This window comes from Mus musculus, chromosome X (genome assembly GCF_000001635.26).
Source record: "Mus musculus strain C57BL/6J chromosome X, GRCm38.p6 C57BL/6J".
Lineage (NCBI taxonomy): Eukaryota > Metazoa > Chordata > Mammalia > Rodentia > Muridae > Mus > Mus musculus.
The window spans coordinates 93,596,674-93,618,557 of record NC_000086.7 but is presented as its reverse complement, the minus strand read 5'-3'; the positions used below and the strand labels follow the sequence as shown (position 1 = coordinate 93,618,557).

Genomic DNA, 21,884 nt, shown 5'->3' with positions numbered 1-21,884 from the left:
TCTCTATTTTTTTCATATTATCACTTTGAAGCTGTGTATTCCTTTTTCAAAAAAGATTTATTTATTATTATATGTAAGTACACTGTAGCTGTCTTCGGACACACCAGAAGAGGGTGTCAGATCTCACTATGGATGGTTGTGAGCCAGCATGTGGTTGCTGGGGTTTGAACTCAGGACCTTCGTTCGGAAGAGCAGTCAGTGCCCTTAACCACTCCCTGAACCATCTCTCCATCCCCGAAGCTGTGTATTCCTAAGAACCTCACTATTAAAGATCAGTGGCCATTAGTATGTTTCCTTTTGTTTATGTGGGCTGCTGAGCATATGTGAGTGTGCCAATGGCCAGAGAACAACATTGGGGATTTCCCTTTTCCCTTTTCGCCAAATTTTTTTAGACAGGGTCTGAAGTCTGCTGATTTGGGCTATGCTGGCCATTCAGTAGACTCCCTGAATCCAGTCATCTGTCCATCAGAACTTGGGTTACAGGCATGCAAGGCTATACCTGGTTATTACTAGGGTGCTGGAGATTTAAGCTCAGATCATCTTGCTTGCATAGCAAGTGGTCTTACTAGGTCATTTCCCCAACCTCTCATTTTTCCTTTTGAGGTTCAGACTTGTTCAGTGGAGTCCCTTTAAGCATCCTTTTCATACGATCCTACCAGTCTTTGAGCATTCCCTAGCATTTAGGGCCAAAATGGTGTTTCAGGCTTATCTTGTACTTCTGTTATAGACCTGGAATTGGCTGTTTCTCCCTAGAATGTTAATTTCTTTCTTTCTTTTTTTTTTTTCTTCATGAGACAGGGTTTTTCTGTGTAGCCTTGGCTGTCCTGGAACTCACTTTGTAGACCAGGCTGGCCTGGAACTCAGAAATCCGCCTGCCTCTGCCTCCCGAGTGCTGGGATCAAAGGCGTGCGCCACCACGCCCGGCTTATGTTAGTTTCTTTTAAGTGGGGAATTGAATTCAGATCTGGGGAATGGATATGCTCTTGTTGCTAAGGTGTAGAGACTGTGCTTGAGTTATGGCAGTGTTGTTAATTGTATCGTCTTGACCTGATCTTATCACCTGATCTTAGTTTTGCCACCTGCATAGTAGGAAGTTGGAATGGACAGGAAACATCTCAGAGAAAAGAGAATCCAGTTGCTCCAGTGTTGATCACACCAGTAGCCACTTCAAAGAATGTATGCAATATTTCTTAAATGAAGGAGCCATCGTCACTGTGTTTCCATGGTTGTGGTTTTCTCTCTTTTTGATTAGATATCAGTGTAGAGAAGATTTGACATTCTAGAAATCAGCTAGTCTTAGAAATTTTCATGTTTTGCCCCCCCCATGCCTACAGCTCACCATTGTCTTTTGCCAGAAGCCTGGTAAGATCACAAGAGCATATAAAGGGAAATAGAATCCAATTTACAAAACAGTTACAGAATTTTGGCTAGAAGTAAAAGGTCAACTCTATTTGAAAAAACCTTATTATGGATTGGCTTGTGTACAATAAGTAGAAAAATATATCAGCTACTTTGCTGTGAAAAGAAACAGTGAGAAATCACAGTAAAACAAAGCCAGCACTAAGCTGGAAGAATTCCGCATCAATATTTACTTACACTCCTTTTCTTCCCGTTTTTCTGTATAAATCTCACTAACCTTTAGTGATGAGATTAAAGGCTTCTCATGAAGCCTTTCTTTTTTTATTTACACCTCTATTGACGTCTCTGTATTAACCTTTTTTGTTTTGTTTGTTTTCAAGACAGGTTTCCTTTGTGTAGCCTTGACTGTCCTACAACTCACTCTGTAGATCCAGGCTGGGCTTGAACTCACAGAGACCTGCCTGCCTCTGCCTCCAGAGTGCTGAGATTAAAGTTGTGCTCCACCACCACCTGTTGTCTTATACTCAGTCTTAAAGCATGAGGCATTTAAACATTGCTCCAAATGATGTCAATAAAAATTTAACGATCTTCATGTAACTCTATTGTCTTAAAGTTTTCACAAGTGTCTACAGTTTTCACAGTTCAGGCACATGGAAAATGAAAAATGAAAAATGTATTTATGGTCCATGACTTTTAGTAAATTTGCAATGTATATAGCTGTTTCCACTATGTAATTTCAGAATAGCTTCATGTTAGGTGTAAGCTCAATACTCAATAAGCAGTCACTTCCCAGTATTCCTTCAGTGCTTGACAACCATTGGCTTACTTTATGTCATTGGATTTCATCTCATATAAATGGAATCATATAATTGACCATTTGAGTCTGGCTTCTTTGACTTAGCATAAGATTGTTAATTTCATTCATGTTAGAGCATATGCTATTACTTTCCTTTTTTTTTTTTTTTTGCTTTTCAAGACAGGGCTTCTCTCTGTAGCCCTGGCTGTTATGGAACTCACTCTGTACAGCAGGCTGGCCTTGAACTCTGAAATCCACCTGTCACTGCCTCCCAAGTGCCGGGATTAAAGGCTTGCGCTACCACCGCCCGGCTTATTACTTACTTACTTTCTTTCTTTCTCTCTTTCTTTTTATTATTAGATATTTATTTCATTTACATTTCCAATGCTATCCCAAAAGTCCCCCACACCATCCCACGCCCATTCCCCCACCCACCCACTCCCACCTCTTGGCCCTGGCTTTCCTCTGTACTGAGGCATATAAGGTCTGCACAACCAATGGGCCTCTCTTTCCACTGATGGCCGACTAGGCCATCTTCTGATTCATATGCAGCTAGAGTCAAGAGCTCCGGGTACTGGTTAGTTCATAATGTTGTTCCACCTATAGGGTTGCAGATCCCTTTAGCTCCTTGGGTACTTTTCTCTAGCTCCTCCATTGGGGGCCCTGTGATTCATCCAATAGCTGACTGTGAGCATCCACTTCTGTGTTTACTAGGCCCCGGCATAGTCTCACAAGAGACAGCTATATCAGGGTCCTTTCAGCAAAATCTTGCTAGTGTATGCAATGGTGTCAGCGTTTGGAGACTGATTATGGGATGGATCCCCGGGTATGGCAGTCTCTAGATGGTCCATCCTTTCGTCTCAGCTCCAAACTCTGTCTCTGTAGCTCCTTCCATGGGTGCCTTGCTCCCAATTCCAAGAAGGGGCAAAGTATCCACACTTTGGTCTTCATTCTTCCCGAGCTTCATGTGTTTTGGAAATTGTATTTTATATCTTGGGTATTCTAAGTTTCTGGGCTAATATCCACTTATCAGTGAGTACATATCATGTGACTTCTTTTGTGATTGAGTTACCTCACTCAGGATGATGCCCTCCAGGTCCATCCATTTGCCGAGGAATTTCATAAATTCATTCTTTTTAATAGCTGAGTAGTACTCCATTGTGTAAATGTACCACATTTTCTGTATTCATTCCTCTGTTGAGGGGCATCTGGGTTCTTTCCAGCTTCTGGCTATTATAAATAAGGCTGCTATGGACATAGTGGAGCATGTGTCCTCATTACCAGTGGAACATCTTCTGGATATATGCCCAGGAGAGGTATTGCGGGATCCTTCGGTAGTACTATGTCCAATTTTTTGAGGAACTGCCAGACTGATTTCCAGAGTGGTTGTACAAGCTTGCAATCCCACCAGCAATGGAGGAGTGTTCCTCTTTCTCCACATCCACGCCAGCATCTGCTGTCACCTGAATTTTTGATCTTAGCCATTCTGACTGGTGTGAGATGGAATCTCAGGGTTGTTTGGATTTGCATTTCCCTGATGATTAAGGATGTTGAACATTTTTTTCAGGTGCTTCTCAGCCATTCGGTACTCCTTAGGTGAGAATTCTTTGTTTAGCTCTGAGCCCCATTTTTTAATGGGGTTATTTGTTTTTCTGGAGTCCACCTTCTTGAGTTCTTTATATATATTTGATATTAGTCCCCTATCTGATTTAGGATAGGTAAAGATCCTTTCCCAATCTGTTCATGGCCTTTTTGTCTTATTGACGGTGTCCTTTGCCTTACAGAAGCTTTGCAATTTTATGAGGTCCCATTTGTTGATTCTCGATCTTACAGGACAAGCCATTGCTGTTCTATTCAGGAATTTTTCCTCTGTGCCCATATCTTAGAGGCTTTTCCCCACTTTCTCCTTTTTAAGATTCAGTGTCTCTGGTTTTATGTGGAGTTCCTTAATCCACTTAGATTTGACCTTGGTACAAGGAGGTAGGAATGGATCAATTCACATTCTTCTGCATGTTCACAACTAGTTGTGCCAGCACCATTTGTTGAAAATGCTGTCTTTTTTTCCACTGGATGGTTTTAGCTCCCTTGTCAAAGATCAAGTGACCATAGGTGTGTGGGTTCATTTCTGGGTCTTCAATTCTATTCCATTGGTCTACTTATCTGTCGCTATACCAGTGCCATACAGTTTTTATCACAATTGCTCTCTAGTACAGCTTTAGGTCAGGCATGGTGATTCCACCAGAGGTTCTTTTATCCTTAAGAGTTTTTGCTATCCTAGGTTTTTTATTATTCCAGATGAATTTGGAGATTGCCCTTTCCAATTCGTTGAAGAATTGAATTGGAATTTTGATGGGGATTGCATTGAATCTGTAGATTGCTTTTGGCAAGATAGCCATTTTTCCAATGTTGATCCTGCCAATCCATGAGCATGGGAGATCTTTCTGTCTTCTGAGATCTTCTTTAATTTCTTTCTTCAGGGACTTGAAGTTCTTATCATACAGATCTTTCACTTCCTTAGTTAGAGTCACGCCAAGGTATTTTATATTATTTGTGACTATTGTGAAGGGTGTTGTTTCCCTAATTTCTTTCTCAGCCTGTTTATCCTTTATGTACAGAAAGGCCATTGACTTGTTTGAGTTAATTTTATATCCAGCTACTTCACTGAAGCTGTTTATCAGGCTTAGGAGTTATCTGGTGGAATTTTTAGGGTCACTTATATATACTATCATCATCTGCCAAAAGTGATAATTTGACTTCTTCCTTTCCAATTTGTATCCCCTTGATCTCCTTTTGTTGTCGAATTGCTCTGGCTAGAATTTCAAGTACTATATTGAATAGGTAGGGAGAAAGTGGGCAGCCTTGTCTAGTCCCTGATTTTAGTGGGATTGCTTCCAGCTTCTTACCATTTACTTTGATGTTGGCTACTGTTTTGCTGTAGATTGCTTTTATCATGTTTAGGTATGGGCCTTGAATTCCTGATCTTTCCAAGACTTTTATCATGAATGGCTGCTGGGTTTTGTCAAGTGCTTTCTCAGCATCTAATGAGATGATCATGTGGTTTTTGTCTTGGAGTTTGTTTATATAATGGATTACATTGATGGATTTCCATATATTAAACCATCCCTGCATCCCTGGAATGAAACGTATTTGGTCAGGATGGATGATTGTTTTGATGTGTTCTAGGATTCAGTTAGGGAGAATTTTATTGAGTATTTTTGCATCGATATTCATAAGGGAAATTGGTCTGAAGTTTTCTATCTTTGTTGGGTCTTTCTGTGGTTTTGGTATCAGAGTAATTGTGGATTCATAGAATGAGTTGGGTAGAGTACATTCTGCTTCTATTTTGTGGAATAGTTTGTGCAGAACTGGAATTAGATCTTCTTTGAAGGTCTGATAGAACTCTGCACTAAACCCATCTGGTCCTGGGCTTTTTTTGGTTGGGAGACTATTAATGAGTGCTTCTATTTCTTTAGGGAATATAGGACTGTTTAGATCATTAACCTGATCCTGATTTAACTTTGGTACCTGGTATCTGTCTAGAAATTTGTCCATTTCATCCAGGTTCTCCAGTTTTGTTGAGTATAGCCTTTTGTAGAAGGATCTGGTGGTGTTTTGGATTTCTTCAGGATCTGTTGTTATGTCTCCCTTTTCATTTCTGATTTTGTTAATTAGGATGCTGTCCCTGTGCCCTTTAGTGAGTCTGGCTAAGATTTATCTATCTTGTTGATTTTCTCAAAGAACCAGCTCCTCGTTTGGTTAATTCTTTGAATAGTACTTCTTGTTTCCACTTGGTTGATTTTGCCCCTGAGTTTGATTATTTCCTGCAGCCTACTCCTCTTGGGTGAATTTGCTTCCTTTTGTTCTAGAGCTTTTAGGTGTGTTGTTAAGCTGCTAGTGTGTGCTCTCTTTAGTTTCTTTTTGGAGGCACTCAGAGCTATGAGTTTTCCTCTTAGGAATGCTTTCATTATGTCCCATAAGTTTGGGTATGTTGTTGCTTCATTTTCATTAAACTCTAAAAAGTCCTTAATTTCTTTCTTTATTCCTTCCTTGACCAAGGTATTATTGAGAAGAGTGTTGTTTAGTTTCCACGTGAATTTTGGCTTTCTATTATTTATGTTGTTATTGAAGATCAGCTTGAATCCATGGTGATCTGATAGGATGCATGGGACAATTTCAATATTTTTGTATCTTTTGAGGCCTGTTTTTGTGTCCAGTTATATGGTCAGTTTTGGAGAAGGTACCATGAGGTGCTGAGAAGAAGGTATATCCTTTTGTTTTAGGATAAAGTGTTCTGTAGATATCTGTTAGATCCATTTGTTTCATAACTTCTGTTAGTTTCACTGTGTCCCTGTTTAGTTTTTGTTTCCATGATCTGTCCATTGGTGAAAGTGGTGTGTTGAAGTCTCCCACTATTATTGTGTGAGGTACAATGTGTGCTTTGAGCTTTACTAAATTTTCTTTAATGAATATGGTTACCCTTGTATTTGGAGCATAGATATTCTGAATTGAGAGTTCCTCTTGGAAGATTTTACCTTTGATGAGTATGAAGTGTCCCTCCTTGTCTTTTTTGATGACTTTGGGCTGGAAGTCGATTTTATTAGATATTAGAATGGCTACTCCAGCTTGCTTCTTCAGACCTTTTGCTTGGAAAATTGTTTTCCAGCCTTTCATATTGAGGTAGTGTCGCTCTTTTTCCCTGAGATGGGTTTCCTGTAAGCAGCAGAATGTTGGGTCCTGTTTGTGTAGCCAGTCTGTTAGTCTGTCTTTTTATTGGGGAGTTGAGTCCATTGCTATTAGGAGATATTAAAGAAAAGTAGTTGTTGCTTCCTATTATTTTTGTTTATAGAGTTGGCATTCTGTTCTTGTGGCTGTCTTCTTATAGGTTTGTTGAAGGATTACTTTCTTGCTTTTTCTAGGACGTGGTTTCCATCCTTGTACTGGTTTTTTTTTTCTTTTATTACCTTTGAAGGGCTGGATTCGTGGAAAGATAATGTGTGAATTTGGTTTTGTCATGGAATAGTTTGGTTTCTCCATCTTGGTAATTGAGAGTTTGTCTGGGTATAGTAGCCTGGGCTGGAATTTGTGTTCTGTTAGTGTCTGTATAACATCTGTCCAGGCTCTTCTGGCTTTCATAGTCTCTGGTGAAAAATCTGGTATAATTCTGATAGGACTGCCTTTATATGTTCCTTGACCTTTTTCCCTTACTGCTTTTAATATTCTATCTTTATTTAGTGCTTTTGTTGTTCTGATTATTATGTGTCAGGAGAATTTCTTTTCTGGTTCAATCTATTTGGCGTTCTGTAGGTTTCTTGTTCATGGGCACCTCTTTCTTTAGGTTTGGGAAGTTTTCTTCTATAATTTTGTTGAAGATATTTGCTGGCCCTTTAAGTTGAAAATCTTCATTCTCATCTACTCCTATTATCCGTAGGTTTGGTCTTCTCATTGTGTCCTGGATTTCCTGGATGTTTTGAGTTAGGATCTTTTTGCATTTTGCATTTTCTTTGATTGTTGTGCCCATGTTCTCTATGGAATCTTCTGTACCTGAGATTCTCTCTTCCATTTCTTGTATTCTGTTGCTGATGCTCTCATCTATGGTTCCAGATTTCTTTGCTAGGGTTTCTATCTCCAGTGTTGCCTCACTTTGGGTTTTCTTTATTGTGTCTACTTCCATTTTTAGGTCTAGTATGGTTTTGTTTATTTCCATTACCTGTTTGGATGTGTTTTCCTCTTTTTCTTTAAGGACTTGTAACTCTTTAGCAGTGTTCTCCTGTATTTCTTTAAGTGAGTTATTAAAGTCCTTCTTGATGTCCTCTACCATCATCATGAGATATGCCTTTAAATCTGGGTCTAGCTTTTCGGGTGTGTTGGGCTACACAGGACTGGCTGAGGTTGGAGTTTTGCGTTCTTATGACAGTGAGTGATCTTGGTTTCTGTTAGTAAGATTCTTATGTCTGCCTTTTGCCATCTGGTAATCTCTGGAGTCAGTTGTTATAGTTGTCTCTGGTTAGAGCTTGTTCCTTTTGTGATTCTGTTAGCCTCTACCAGCAGACCTGGGAGACTAGCTCTCTCCTGAGTTTCAGTGGTTAGAGCACTCTTTGCAGGTAAGATGTCCTCTTGCAGAGAAGGTGCACAGATATCTGTTTTTCGGACTTGCTTCCTGGCAGAAGATGAAGGCCCGAAATAGGGTCTGTCCCAGAAGCTGTTAGCTTCTGTTGTCCACACTCTCACCTGTGCAGACTAGTCTTGGCAGGATCTGGAACAAAGATGGCTCCTGCAGATGTTCCAGCAAAGCACCCCCCCCCACCCGGGGCTGGGTGGACACCTCTCCTCTGGCAGGGAAGGTGCCCAGATGTCTGTAGCCTGAAATGGGATCTGCCACAGAAGCTCTGTGGCTCCCACTTGTCCCAGAAGCTGTTAGCTTCTGTAATCCTCACTCTTAATCTGTGCAGACTAGTCTTTTCGGGATCCGGGAAGGAAGATGTCTCCCACAGATGTTCTGGCAACGGCTTCCCCGTTACTTTCTTTTTATGAATGAATAATATACTGTTCTGTAGTTGTATATACTATATTTTGTTTATCTCTTCATTAGTTGGGTATCTGTTGTTTCCATATTTTGTTTATTGTCCTTACTGAACTCTAAACATTGTGTTCATGTTTTTGCTTCAACAATTTTATTTGGGGAGCTATTTACCAAGAATTGTGTGTATGTGTTTTGATTTATTTTTGTTAAATAAATGATAATGTGTATAGTTTTTTTTTTTTTTTTTTTTTTTTTTTTGCTTAGCCAAGTACTCTGAAAATCATTCTAGTGTGGTACATAGAGTGTATAGAAATCTTTCTTTTGTGTTTATGTGTATGTAGCTGTGAAAAGTCATGTGGATGCTTCAGAATATAAGTTTTCACTAATTATAATGAACTTCTTGGAAGAACACTTATGTTCAATAATTTATTACAAATAGTACAACATCCAGTATCTGTGCCTTCCTCAGGGAAAATTCCTAGGTGTGAGGTTGCTGTCTTGGAGAGTAAGTGTACATGAAAACTTTTTTTTAAATAATCTTAATTTTTTAAAAAAGATTTATTTCAAGTGTCTGAGTATTTTTGCTTGCATGTATGTATGTGTACCATGTGCATACCTGATGCCCATGGAAATCAGAGCAGACATCAGAGTCCCTGGAATTGGAGTTATGAATGGTTTCGAGCTACCATGTAAATGCTGGGAACTGAACTGGGTCTTCTGCAAGAGAGTGACAAGTGTTCCTAACCTCTAAGCCATCTCTCCAGCCCCTATCTTTGTTTTCATTTTTTATGTTTGTTTGTGTTTTGTCTACATGTACATGTGTCTAATGGCCTGAATATGTATCAAATATGTGACATAAATATGTGTCAGAGGCCTGAAGAGGCCATCTGATTCCCTGGAACTAGACTTATACAGAAGGCTGTGAGCCATCATGTAAGTGCTGGAAATTGAACGTGAGTCCTTTGAAAGAACAGCTAGTACCTTTAATCCATCTCTTAACCTCTGTTTGTTTGCTTTTTTTTTTAAATACTTAGGCATGCATTAGGTAGCACAGAGTATTATTATTATTATTATTTTTTTCCGAGACAGGGTTTCTCGGTGTAGCCCTGGCTGTCCTGGAACTCACTCTGTAGACCAGGCTGGCCTTGAACTCAGAAATCCACCTGCCTCTGCCTCCCCAGTGCTGGGATTAAAGGTGTGCGCCACCACTGCCTGGCAGCACAGACTATTTTTGAACTCAAGATCCTCTTCTCTCAGGTTCTTGAATCTTCCAGTCCCAGCTTCTTGAGTATTAGGGTTCTATCCCTGAGCCATTATGCCCAACTTACGCTCTTCATACGAATTATACATTTTCATTAACATGGTACAAATGTCTGCCTCCCCAATGTCTTGCTAACAATGTATTGTCAAGTTTTTTGAGATTTTGGTACTCGGATCTGTGAGAAGTGATAACTCCGAAATTTTCATTTACAGTTTTACATATGAAGTTGAGGATTTTTAAGTAAAATTTAATTTGTGTTCATTGATAACTTTCTCTTGCATTTTGGCCTTAAGTTCATTTATCCTTTATTTATGATACATTTTAAAGAAATCTTTTCTGTTTTTTAAAATGTTACTTCTCATGTAGTTGAATTTATTAGTCTTTTTTTTCCCCTACAAGTGGATTTTTGCATTACAGTGTTTACAATATGTAGGTTACAAATAATTAAGGTCTCCTTTGGGTCCCAACCCCAGAGAAGAGGGGGAAAGATTGTAGGAGTCAGTGGGGATTGAGGACCAGGAAAACATGGTCTACTGAATCACCTAAGCAGGACTCACATGGGCTCCCAAAGACTGAAGCGGGAAGCACAAGGCTTGCATGGGTCTCCACAGGTTGTGTACATATATGTTATGGCTCTTAGCTTGGTGTTCTCATGGGACTCCTAACAGTAGGAGCTGCTGTATCTCTGACTGCTCTTGGGACTCTTCCTTCTGTTGGGCTGCCTTGGTCAGCTTCTATAGGAGGGACTTTGCCATGTCTTATTGAATCCTCTTTTGTCCTATTTGGCTGTTATCTCTTGGAAGGCTGTTCTTTTCTGAAGAGGAAAGGAGGGGGAATGGATCTGAGGGAGAGGGGAGGTAATAGGAGTTGGAGGGAGTGGAGGTAGGAAACTATGATTGGGATTTATTATATGAGGGAAGAATCTATTTTCAATAAAGAAAACAAACAAACAAAAAAAACCCCAAAAAACCCAAACTACCACTAACAGCAAAACCTTTCAAAACTACTCTACCCCTAACTGAAGAGCTATTGGCAGTTGATAAGTGCTAAGGGAGGGAGACTCACTTTCTTTGGTAAATAGCTACTGGTAGGTTGTCTGCTCCAACGGATGGTCTCATACTGATGCACATATAGGCAGCACTAATTGGACTCAATGGTGATAGTAGAAAAAGACAGGAAATTCGGGGAGTTGTATTGGAGGAGCTGGGGGACAGTTGAGGCAAGGGAGTTGAGACGTAGATGTCATCAAAGTATATTGTATACATAGGAAAATTTTGCCTGGGTGTGGTGGTTTATGCCTTTAAACTGAGCACCGGGCAGGCAGAGGAATTTGGATCTCTGAGTTTGAGGCCAGCCTGGTCTATAGAGTGAGTTCCAAGACAGCCAGAGTTATACATAGAAACCCCATCTTGAAAAACAACAACAACAAAAAAAACAAAAACAAAAAAAACCCCCAAAAAACGCCAGGCGTGGTGGTGCACATCTTTAATCCCAGCACTCGGGAGGCAGAGGCAGGCGGATTTCTAAGTTAGAGGCCAGCCTGGTCTACAAAGTGAGTTCTAGGACAGCCAGGGCTACACAGAGAAACCCTGTCTCGAAAAACAAACAAAAAAAAACAAAAAACAAAAAAACAAAAAAAGAAACCACAAAAAACACCCCCAAAGAGCCAAGAAAACCCCCACAAAATCAGAAACCCAAAAAAGTTCAAAAAATTTAAAAATAAAATATTATTAAAAATTTTGAGCAATTCCTAAAAATACTTGTGTAATTTTATTTTTAAATTTGTCATGTTGGTGTTAATACTGTTTACTGCTTTAAAATGGTTAGTGGGCACTGCTTATTTACAAATGAAGTAATTTGAAAATAAAATTAATTTGAAAATAGAGTAACCTTTATTATACAGTAAATTTTCATAAGTGATTGAGTTCTTTAGACCTTTCTTTTTATGAAGTAGAGATTATTAAAAGAAAAATTTATTATTAAGACCAAGGATTGGTAGAAAGCAAGGTACTTGGAAATACTAAGACATATTCAACTGTGTATATGGGCTTCTCATAGGAGAATCTCACCTTTCTTTTGACATTTCTAGTAATTTAGTCTGTATATTACTACTGTATTGTTTTAATTAGTCATTCTAGTTTCTCTTAAGATTTACATTATTTTGGAATGAACCAGAAAGTGATATTAAAATGGACAGTATTAGGAAAGCTCATAGGTGATTTAGTCATGCCCACAAAGGAAGACAGGAGGCAAAAGTTCTCTTGGAATGAGCAAGTGAGCTTGTGCCATTCAGTTTGATAGAGCATAGAGCATGTGTCCAGTTGTTAATGGTTGCAGACTAGTTGTAGGAAACAAGAAAACAACTATTACTTCAATTTTCAAAAGCTTTGAATTCACGTTGACAACTAGTCACACCCAATTCTCCATGATACTTAATTCATTATATTTCATTGCTTTTTTTTATAACTTAATGCTGAAATTTTTTTCAATTTGTCCCATTTAAAAGATTCTTTGCTATGTACCTTGTGCAGTATTTTCCAATTTTGTATTTCGAATTCTTAATTTATTCTCTTCTTAAATTTTCATATATTCGCAGTTTATGAGTAGGTTTTAGTTTTCCATTCAGTGCATGTTCCTAAATACTTTCTTTTTCAATAGGAAGTGATGGCAAAGCACACAGAAAGGACAGGAAGGATGTAAAGAAACCTTCAGTGACAAAACCAAACAATATCAAGGCAATGTTCATTGCTAGTGCCGGGAAGAAAACTACAGATGTGAGTTTCATGTTTCCTTATATAAAGAGGTTTTTCCCTCTGTGAAATGAATTTATTATTTTGTTGCACAAGTTGTATGTGTTGAATTGAATACATATTTGAGTAACATTCTATGAATTGCACTTAGTAAGATGAATTTAGGCTTTATATGAATATAGGTACTTCAGTGGTTTGAACTTAGGAGATAAAAGAAAATTGAATATAAAAGCTGAAATGTCACTATGTTTAATTTTAGTGACAAGCAAGAAAATCACAGAGTAAAGATGAAAATAGAGGCTGAGAGTATAAATTTAAATGAATATGCACAAGTGATTGTTAAAGTCTGAAGGACTGATAGGGTTAAGTGCTTCCTTTCAGAGATGGGTGTATGGTCTACATGAACGTTCAATCTAGAATGTGCTCATTTGAGCTTTTTTCTTTTTAATAATATACAGAAAGCAGTAGACTTGTCCAAGGATGATCTGCTAGGTGACATTCTACAGGATCTAAACACTGAGGTAAGTGAATTTCTTGGAGTAGTAAAATACACAGGGAATATAGGCTAAAGAAACAGTTCACTAACTGTACAAAGAAGACTATCACTGGAAAGAAAAGTACTGGGATGTCACCACACATGCACACACACAACCCACCCCCCCAACCTCACACAAAACAAAAGGCCTTACATTAGTTTCTTCTCACTGAGGTTTCTTCTCACCATTTTAGGTGAGGAGTTTCCAACTGTTATGCTCTAAGATTAAGTAGATGGGTTGTGTGGGTGTGTATTGGAAGTAGTAAGAATACACCCACGAGTCAGTTCTGTGACTATTCATTGCTTGTATTCAGTTGCTATAGTGTATGTTCTGTAAATGGCTTGAAGCCTGTCAATCTGCACACTTGGGCATGAGAATCCCGCTCTGAATTCTGAGTGGGAGTGAAGGAAGAGTAAGTGAGCTGCCTTTGATAGAACTCAAACAGGCTCCGTTACACTGAATTTGAGATTTGGCCATATATCATAAAGACTAAGCTTTTATTTAGAGGTATACTTTCTAAGTGACTATGGATTAATCGGCTAATACCAACACTATGCAGTTCTATTTTGTTGGGTGGTAAATGTAATACCTGAAAGGATAAGTAAAGAAAGTATGTTAAATTCTTGAACGAAAAAATTAGGAATGGATTAAATATCTATTCTGGCTTTCTAGTGTTGCTATAGTAACTGCAGTGCATGAGCATGGATCCTGCTTTGGGGTTGGGGGGGGGGGAGGAAAATGCTTTACTTATTGGGTATGAGAGGAGAAATGTACTTTTTGTCTATTATGTGGAAAACCAGGCACGACAGTGAATGTGTCTTCCCCTTCCCTTTTAGACAGCTCAAATAACTCCACCACCTGTATTGATACCAAAGAAAAAAAGATCTACTGGGGCTTTGCTCAACCCTTTTTCAGTGCACACCCCTAAGGTAAAGAAATACCCTCCTTGATTGGTTGTTCTGCTTGAAATTTATTTGCATATATGAAGGAGATGCTTTTGAATTTGTTTTGTTTCTTTTAAATTAGAATTGCCATTCAATATATAGTTTCATGTATTTCAAAAATAGCGTGTGCCTGCTTTTTCATAGTAAATTTTGTAGTAACTAGTACATGTTTATTATAGGTATTACAACTGTGTTAAATGCAATAATTTTCTTCCTGGAAACAAGTATTTTTTTGTATAAATCCAGGTAACAGTAAAATAATTGAAGCCATTACATTAATAATACATAAAATCTTTTTATAAGTGCGAACTGTCATTATCTTTGGTCAGGGCAGGACAGTTAAGTATTTTTAGTATGCAGTTCTAACTGACTAAACACTTAAAAACATTTACAGGCAATTCCTTCAGGAAAACCTGCTTCCCCTGTCCTCAGGAATGAGCCTCTGTTAACTCCCATTCCTCTTAAACGTGCTGAACTTGCTGGTAAGTCTCATGTTAGGCAAAAGTGCAAGTTGTTGAGCAACAACTGCCACACATGGAAGCTTGGTGATACAGGGTAATGTTGAAGGTGGCAATCTAAGCATGAAAGGTTGAATTTATAGTAGTAAAAGTTGAAAGCATCCAAGATGAAGAGTAAAGAGAAATACAATATAATGTAGGAAAGGGCTGTTATTTCAATGTTGGACCAGCTTTGTAACATGTGATGGGAATATATGGTGATGTCTACAGGAGAGCTGGCTCAGCCAGAATGTCCAGAAGATGAGCAGGAGCTAGGGGTAATGGAGTTTGAAGACGGTGACTTTGATGAGTCCATGGACACAGAGAAGGTAGATGAGAAGCCTGTGACTGCTAAGACTTGGGACCAAGAGACTGAGCCAGTAGAAAGGGTGGAACATGAGGCAGATCCTGAGAGGGGAACCACATCTTACTTGTAAGTGCGTTTTATGATTGTTCTGAAATATAGTACTCTAAATATTCTGTTGGCTTTTATAAAGTTTTTGAAAATGTGATTTCTACAGAGAAAATTTTCTGCCAGATGTCTCTTGTTGGGACATTGATCAGGATGATGAAAGCATACCTCAGGAAGTTCAAGTGGATTCCAGTAATCTCCCATTGGTAAAAGGGGCAGATGATGAACAAGTGTTTCAGTTTTATTGGCTGGATGCTTATGAAGATCCATACAACCAACCAGGTAATCATACCTAAGGTAATCTTAGACTTTTATTACACAGTGTAGTGCCTGTTCCCTTAAATACGTTAGTGATACCGATTGCCTTTGTTTTTCTAATAGAATCAGACATTAATTTGTCTCTTTTAAAGTTAATTAACAGTTTCGGGGTGGTTGTTGTTTGTTTGAGACAGAGCCTCTCTATTATGTAGCTTTGGTTGTCCTGGAACTTGATACAGGCCTCTTGAACTCATAAGATCCACCTGCCTCTGTCTTCTGCCAGCATGCTTGGTCTAATTTGTCTTCTTATTCAACAGAGAACAGCCATTGTGTGCTAGACACTGAGGTGGGGTGAGCAAGCTAGACAAATTCCTTATATAGAAGTTTAACATTCTCAGTGAGGTGAGAGTTGGTGGTAGTTAAGAGGGTGGGCGACCAGTTGACTCTTAAGCATTGAACACTCTTGGGAGAACATGGTTCCCAGGATCAACTAAGCAGGTCTCATGGGCACTCACAGAGACTGACGTGGCAATCATGGAGCCTGCGTAGGTCTGTCCTAGGTTGTCTGTATATATGCTATAGTTGTTGGCTTGATGTTTTGAGGAGTCCTGACAGTGGGAATATCTCTGATCCTTTTGCCTGCTCTTGGGCCTCTTTCCCTCCTACTGGGTTGCCTTATCCAGCCTTGATGTCAGGGTTTGTGTTTGGTCGTTGCTTGGTCTTACTGTATCTTGTGCTATGTTCTGTTGATATCCCTGGGTGGCCTGCTCTTTTCTGAAGTGAAACAGGAGAGTGGATCTAGGGGAGAGAGGAAGTAGAGGGGAACTAAGAGGAGGAGAGGGGAAGTTGTGGTTGGGATGTATTGTTTGAGAGAAAAAAAGATGAACCCTGGATTGAAAGCTGAGGCACCTAAAAGCTAAGGTAAAGGCACTTTAGCTTAAGGAAACAATAAGGGCAAAGGTGTAAAAGAGGGAGGAGGATTAAGGAGGCTTGTGTGATTATAAGACTATTGGAAATGACAAAATTGATACATAATGGATAATGAAGTTGTTAAAGGGCAAAAACTAGCATCTTAGTTGCAGTTTCTATTGCTGTGATAAAGCACCATGACCAAAAGCAACTTGGAGAGAAAAGGGTTTATTCCCTTTTATAGTTTGTAGTCTATCATCTAGGGAAGTCAGAGTGGGAGCTCAAGGTAGGATGTAAAGGCAGGAACTGATACAGAGGCCATGAAGGACTGCTGCTTTTTGCTACTTGTGGTTTGCTCAGTCTGCTTTCTTGTAGCACCCAGGACCATCAGGTCAGGGTGCCACCATCCCCAGTGAACTGACCCTTACACATCAATTACTAAGTGTACCATAGGCCAATCTGGTGGGGGCATTTTCTCACTTTAGGTTCCCTCTTCCTAACTGATTCTAGTTTGTGTCAAGTTGACATAAAAGTAACCAGCACAGCTACATACTGAAGGACCATAAAAGCCTTCTCAAGGAATTTCAGCCTTCAGTCTTATTTAAAGAATATTGGAAAAATGTCAGAAGGTTTAATTGTAGTGTGCTATGGCCTCCTAGTTGACTTTACGTTTTAATAGGAATGCTCTGGCATATGCAGAGAAGTGTGTGTGTGTGTGTGTGTGTGTGTGTGTGTGTGTGTGTATGTGTGTGTGTGTGTATCTGTGTGTATCTGTCTGTCTGTGTTGTGTCTCTCTCTGTGTATACATGCATGGAAGCTGGAGTTGGGTAGCAGGGAAATGTGGAAGTCCTGATAATCAGCCAGAGTACAAGTAAGTGCTGGGTAATTGGACCCTGGGTACTGGGTAGAAATAAAAAAGTAAATAGTTTTTTTTAAACTATATTTTGACCTGTTGTAGATTGTATGAGGGCAGGTGACTGTAAATTGGAGATAGGAGTCAAGACTGACTTCTTGGTCTTTTGTTTTGTTTTGTTTTTCATGACAGGGGTTCTTTGTATAGTCTAGACTGTCCTAGACCAGGCTGGCCTAGCCCTCACAACCTCCCAAGTTCTGTGTCTTAGTTAGGGTTTTACTGCTATGAACAGACACCATGACCAAGGCAAGTCTTATAAAGGACAACATTTCATTGGGGCTGGCTTACAGGTCAGCTGTTCAGTCCAGTATCATCTTTAAAGTATCAACTTTAAAGTATCTTGGGGATACTGTAAAACATATCCCCAAATGGAGTAGTGGAAATGTATTTTTTCTTTTTTTCCATTTTTGTGGCTTTTATTTATTTATTTACACTCCAGATTTTATCCCCCCATCCACCTTCCAAATGTTTCACATCCCATACTTCCTCCCCACCCCCACCCCCCTGTCTCCACGAGGATGTCCCTACCAACCACCTCTGCCCAACCAGACCTCTAAACTTCCTGGTGTCCCCAGTCTCTTGAGGGTTAGGTGCTTCATCTCTGAATGAACACAGACCTGGAAGTCCTCTACTGTATGTGTGTTTGGGGCCTCATCAGCTGGTGTTTGCTGTCTATTTGGTGGTCCATTGCTTGAGAGATCTCGGGGGGTCCAGGTTAATTGAGACTATTGGTCCTCCTACAGGGTCGCCCTTCTCCTCAGCTTCTTTCAGCCTTCCCTAATTCAACAACAGGGGTCAGCAGCTTCTGTCCATTGGTTGGGTGCAAATATCTGCCTCTGACTCTTTCAGCTGCTTGTTGGGTCTTCAGGAATGCAGTCATGATGTTCTACTCATAAATAGGAGGGAAAATAACTTTCGACATGCTAGAATTCACTAAGTGAATCTTGGCCTTTGGCTCAAGTGACTTAGCTGTGGATATAATAACTGCATTTGAGTAGCTTACTGCCCTTGTTAGCCCCATGGCTTATGCCCCCTCTGTATTTTCTCTTATGATCTGTTGGGAAATTTAGCTTTGTGGAATTGAGGTGTTATAGGTAGCATAAGGATACTGTCCTCAAAGTTGTCTGTGTACAGCGGCTGGTGAAATGGCTTAGCAGGTAAAGACTGCTAAGCCTGTTGACATGACAGAACCTCATGGTGAAAGGAGAAACTCATGCAAGTTGTCCTCTGGCATCTACCTCCTCCCAATATGTAAATGTTAAAAAAGATTTGTATACTGGCATCTGCAAAACAGATTCTAGATTTGATTAAGAGATAAGAATTTCCTGTGGGCCCAGTATAATCCATTAATCTTTGTTAATGGGTCAGAGTCAGTATAGTCAGAGTCAGTGTGGTTTGTCTGATTAATATAAAACGCTGGAAGTAGAATTGTCTGTATTTAGATCTCCTGGAATCTGTGGTGGATACAAGCTGTATTTTTCAAAGTGGTTTCCTGGAGACTGAATCCAATAAAACTAGAGCGCGTAACTATATATTGGTAAAGGAAGTGTATAAGAAGGATGACTAGCCATCCATTTGACTTGGAGACCTGATTTAAATAAAGATAACTGGGTATCACAAAGAAAAATGTCAGGGGTTTCTGGGCTGACTTGTCAGACCATTAATATACTTCCTCTTAACAAATATTTATATGCTCTTGCAGAATCACTTATAGCACATGGCCCTATCTTAATTTTTTAGGCAGTTAAAGTCAAGCTCAGAAATGGTATGTTACCCAACGCATTTTAGCTAGGGCAGGATGATTTGGTTATAGATCTTATTATCTACAGACTTTTGGGCCAATACTGGAAACGTTTCTGGTCATGCTGGAGATTGAACTCAGGCACATGCTCTGTCACTGAGCTACATTGCAAGGGACATATTTTGCAGTTATTTTTTTGAGATCAGTGTTGTTCAAGCTGACCTCAAAAGTTCTGGGCTCAACAGACCTTCCAGCTCAGCTTCTCAAGTAGCTAAAACTATACACTCATGCCACCTTACCTACTTTCATTCACCATTATTTTAAACAGTGGGAGAATCTGTTACTGCTCCATTATCCAAATGCTGAGGTAGGAGGAAATTTCTGGTTCACAAGAAGGCCTCAGACATCTAGACTATTCACTTAGAAAACCGAGGTTCCAAAAACAAAGTACCCTTAGTCCTTTCCTGCCGAAGATCTTGGCTTATCATTCTCAGTCCACTTTCTTCTTCTGTGGCACTTCTCAAAATGTGTCCTCTGCAGTGGCATATTTTTCTGTTTATGCCAATGGGTTAAATAAAATAGCTTTTAAAAGCTTTAATCTTAGGGGTTTGAGCAGTTTCGAAGAGATAGTTGGTAATGATCACTGAGCTTTCGTGAAGTCAATGCTGCTAATAAGAACAGACCCCGTTATTGTTGCTTACTTTCTTCCAGATTCTAAGTCAGTCGGTTATTGCTGAATGAACCATAATTATGAAAAGAATCTTACTCTTTGCATATCGGAACATATCCTGTCTTCATTATGACTTTTTCAAGGTTGAATAATCCTGACTGCACCTGGTTTCAGCTAGTAACTTTGGGGGAATGTAATCTTTGTTTACCATGATCTTTTTGTGGCAAATGAGGCATAAACAGTGTCAAATGTGTTACATGAAGTGTGATATTAGTTTGACTGTAAAATGAGCTATTTGAATCTTTGAATCCAATATTAGGGTCTTTATTTTTCTTTGCATGAAATTTTGTTTTTTCATCTTTAACTGTTGTGAGGATGACTTCTAATTTTCTGTGCTACTCTGAATTTTTTTCTTGAAATCATCCTCAACACCCCCTTCCCTCTCCTTATATTCCTCACTTAGTCCCCCCACCTCCTTGCTGAAAATCACACAACTCTTTTAATCATCTGTAGAAATGAAAATCCTTAAGACTGTCTTATTTCTTTCTGCTGGAATCAGTGACAAGAGAAAACACTGATGAGCCATCTTGTGAAACTAGGGTAATTGGCCTTGTGAACAATAAAGTAACCTTTTGAATGTTTCAGAATTTCCTTAGTATCTAAGATCAATGGCTGTGTGAGTGGCTGTGTTGATTGCTCCTAATTCATGGAGTCTGGAATTTTGCAGAGTTGACCATCTCTTGAGTTGACTATCAAGTCTTTGGAGTTCTTCTATGATGGCCAGTTTTCATGAACAGTGATTTGATGTCTGCAAAGGCATGCTTTACCACCATAGTGTTCATTACCTGGTGATCTAGATTTCCTGGTGAATAGAAAGGAACACAAGCGCCGGGCGTGTTGGTGTATACCTTTAATCCCAGCACTTGGGAGGCAGGGGCAGGTGAATTTCTGAGTTCAAGGCCAGCCTGGTCTAGACAGTGAGTTCCAGGACAGCCAGGGCTACACAGAGAAACCAAGTCTCAAAAAAAAAAAAAAAAAAAAAAAAACAAAACCAGAAAAAAAACCCAAAAAGAAAGGAATACAAATATGAACTAGTTAGATTTTGTTTTAATAGCTTGTAAGGTAGATAAGCATAAAATAGATTATAGAACAGTATCCTGAGACTAATGTTATCTAGAATAAGAGGTAGGAAATATAAACTACTTTCCCTAAATATAATTTTATATGTGGAAAAATACTAATATACTTGTTCTTATGCACAAATAATACTTTTTCAGCAGTAAATTTAAGTGCTAAACAATCTAGATTACTATATTCAGGCTTCTAAGTTTTCATTAGAGGTTTTAAGGAGATTTATTGGAAAATACTTTGTTTCTTTCAGTTTGGGTATTCTGGCTCTAGTGGAAGTATTCATACCAAGTTAGAGAGTTATTTTGCTACCTTCTCCTGTAGCCACAGCTTGTACCATTATGTTGGTGTATATGCCATAGGTACAGAACAATGAACTAGTCTTTGGGAGTGGGAAGCAGGTATAGCTTTTGGGTGAAAATTAGTTACAGAAAGGTGTAAACATGTGAACACATTCATTGGGCCTTTGTAATAGCCTCTTTAACTTGACCTACTTGAAAGCTTTTTATTTCCTGTTTTTCTTTTTTTTTCAGGTGTGGTTTTTCTGTTTGGCAAAGTGTGGATTGAATCAGTCAAAACCCATGTGAGCTGTTGTGTTATGGTGAAAAATATTGAGCGAACACTCTACTTCCTTCCCCGTGAAATGGTAAACGTTAGTGATTACCTTTTACTCTCAGCAGTTGTGTATGATACACATTCTGTGTTCTGCTATCCTACCTTTCTGCAGGGTAGGATTTCTCTACAGTCCCTAATTGTTTTAGTTCTATCTACTGACCATTCACATAATGCTGGGGGCTGGAAAGGTGGCTTTTAGAGGTGAAGAGCTGTTACTGTTGTTCTGGAGAACTCAGTTGAGTTCCTGGCACCCACATCCAGTAGTCTGTAAGTCCCAGAGATCTGACACTCTTACTAGACTGCCCTGGAACCTTCATATACATAGTCACATACATAAACATAACTTTTTTTGTGGTTTGTTTTCAAGATGGGGTTTCACTGTGTAGCTCTGGCTGTCATGGAACTCACTTTGTAGACCAGGCTGTAGATCCATCTGCCCCTGCATCTGGAGTACCAGGATTAAAGATGTGTGCTATTACACCTGGCTTAATAGACATAGTTTTAAAAATAATAAATGCTTAAAATATATGTGATGCTTTCATGTTTCTTACTCTGAAACGTGACATGGCATTTGA

At 39.2% G+C, this 21,884-nt stretch overlaps 1 protein-coding gene across 4 annotated transcripts in view; it reads left to right on the top strand.

Moving 5' to 3' along the window:
• The window catches only part of Pola1 (polymerase (DNA directed), alpha 1), a 327,622-nt gene that overhangs the window by 13,830 nt on the left and 291,908 nt on the right, over positions 1-21,884 (top strand). For all 4 annotated transcript variants that reach the window (XR_003953001.1, XR_878096.3, XM_006527905.4 and 1 more), the window contains exons 5-11: positions 12,595-12,710; positions 13,145-13,207; positions 14,059-14,151; positions 14,561-14,648; positions 14,895-15,096; positions 15,185-15,357; positions 21,228-21,340. Coding sequence is in view for 2 of the 4 variants with exons in the window: in XM_006527905.4 (XP_006527968.1) it covers positions 12,595-12,710; positions 13,145-13,207; positions 14,059-14,151; positions 14,561-14,648; positions 14,895-15,096; positions 15,185-15,357; positions 21,228-21,340 (848 nt within the window). In the remaining 2 variants the exon portion in view is untranslated. The remainder of the gene's footprint in view (positions 1-12,594; positions 12,711-13,144; positions 13,208-14,058; positions 14,152-14,560; positions 14,649-14,894; positions 15,097-15,184; positions 15,358-21,227; positions 21,341-21,884) is intronic.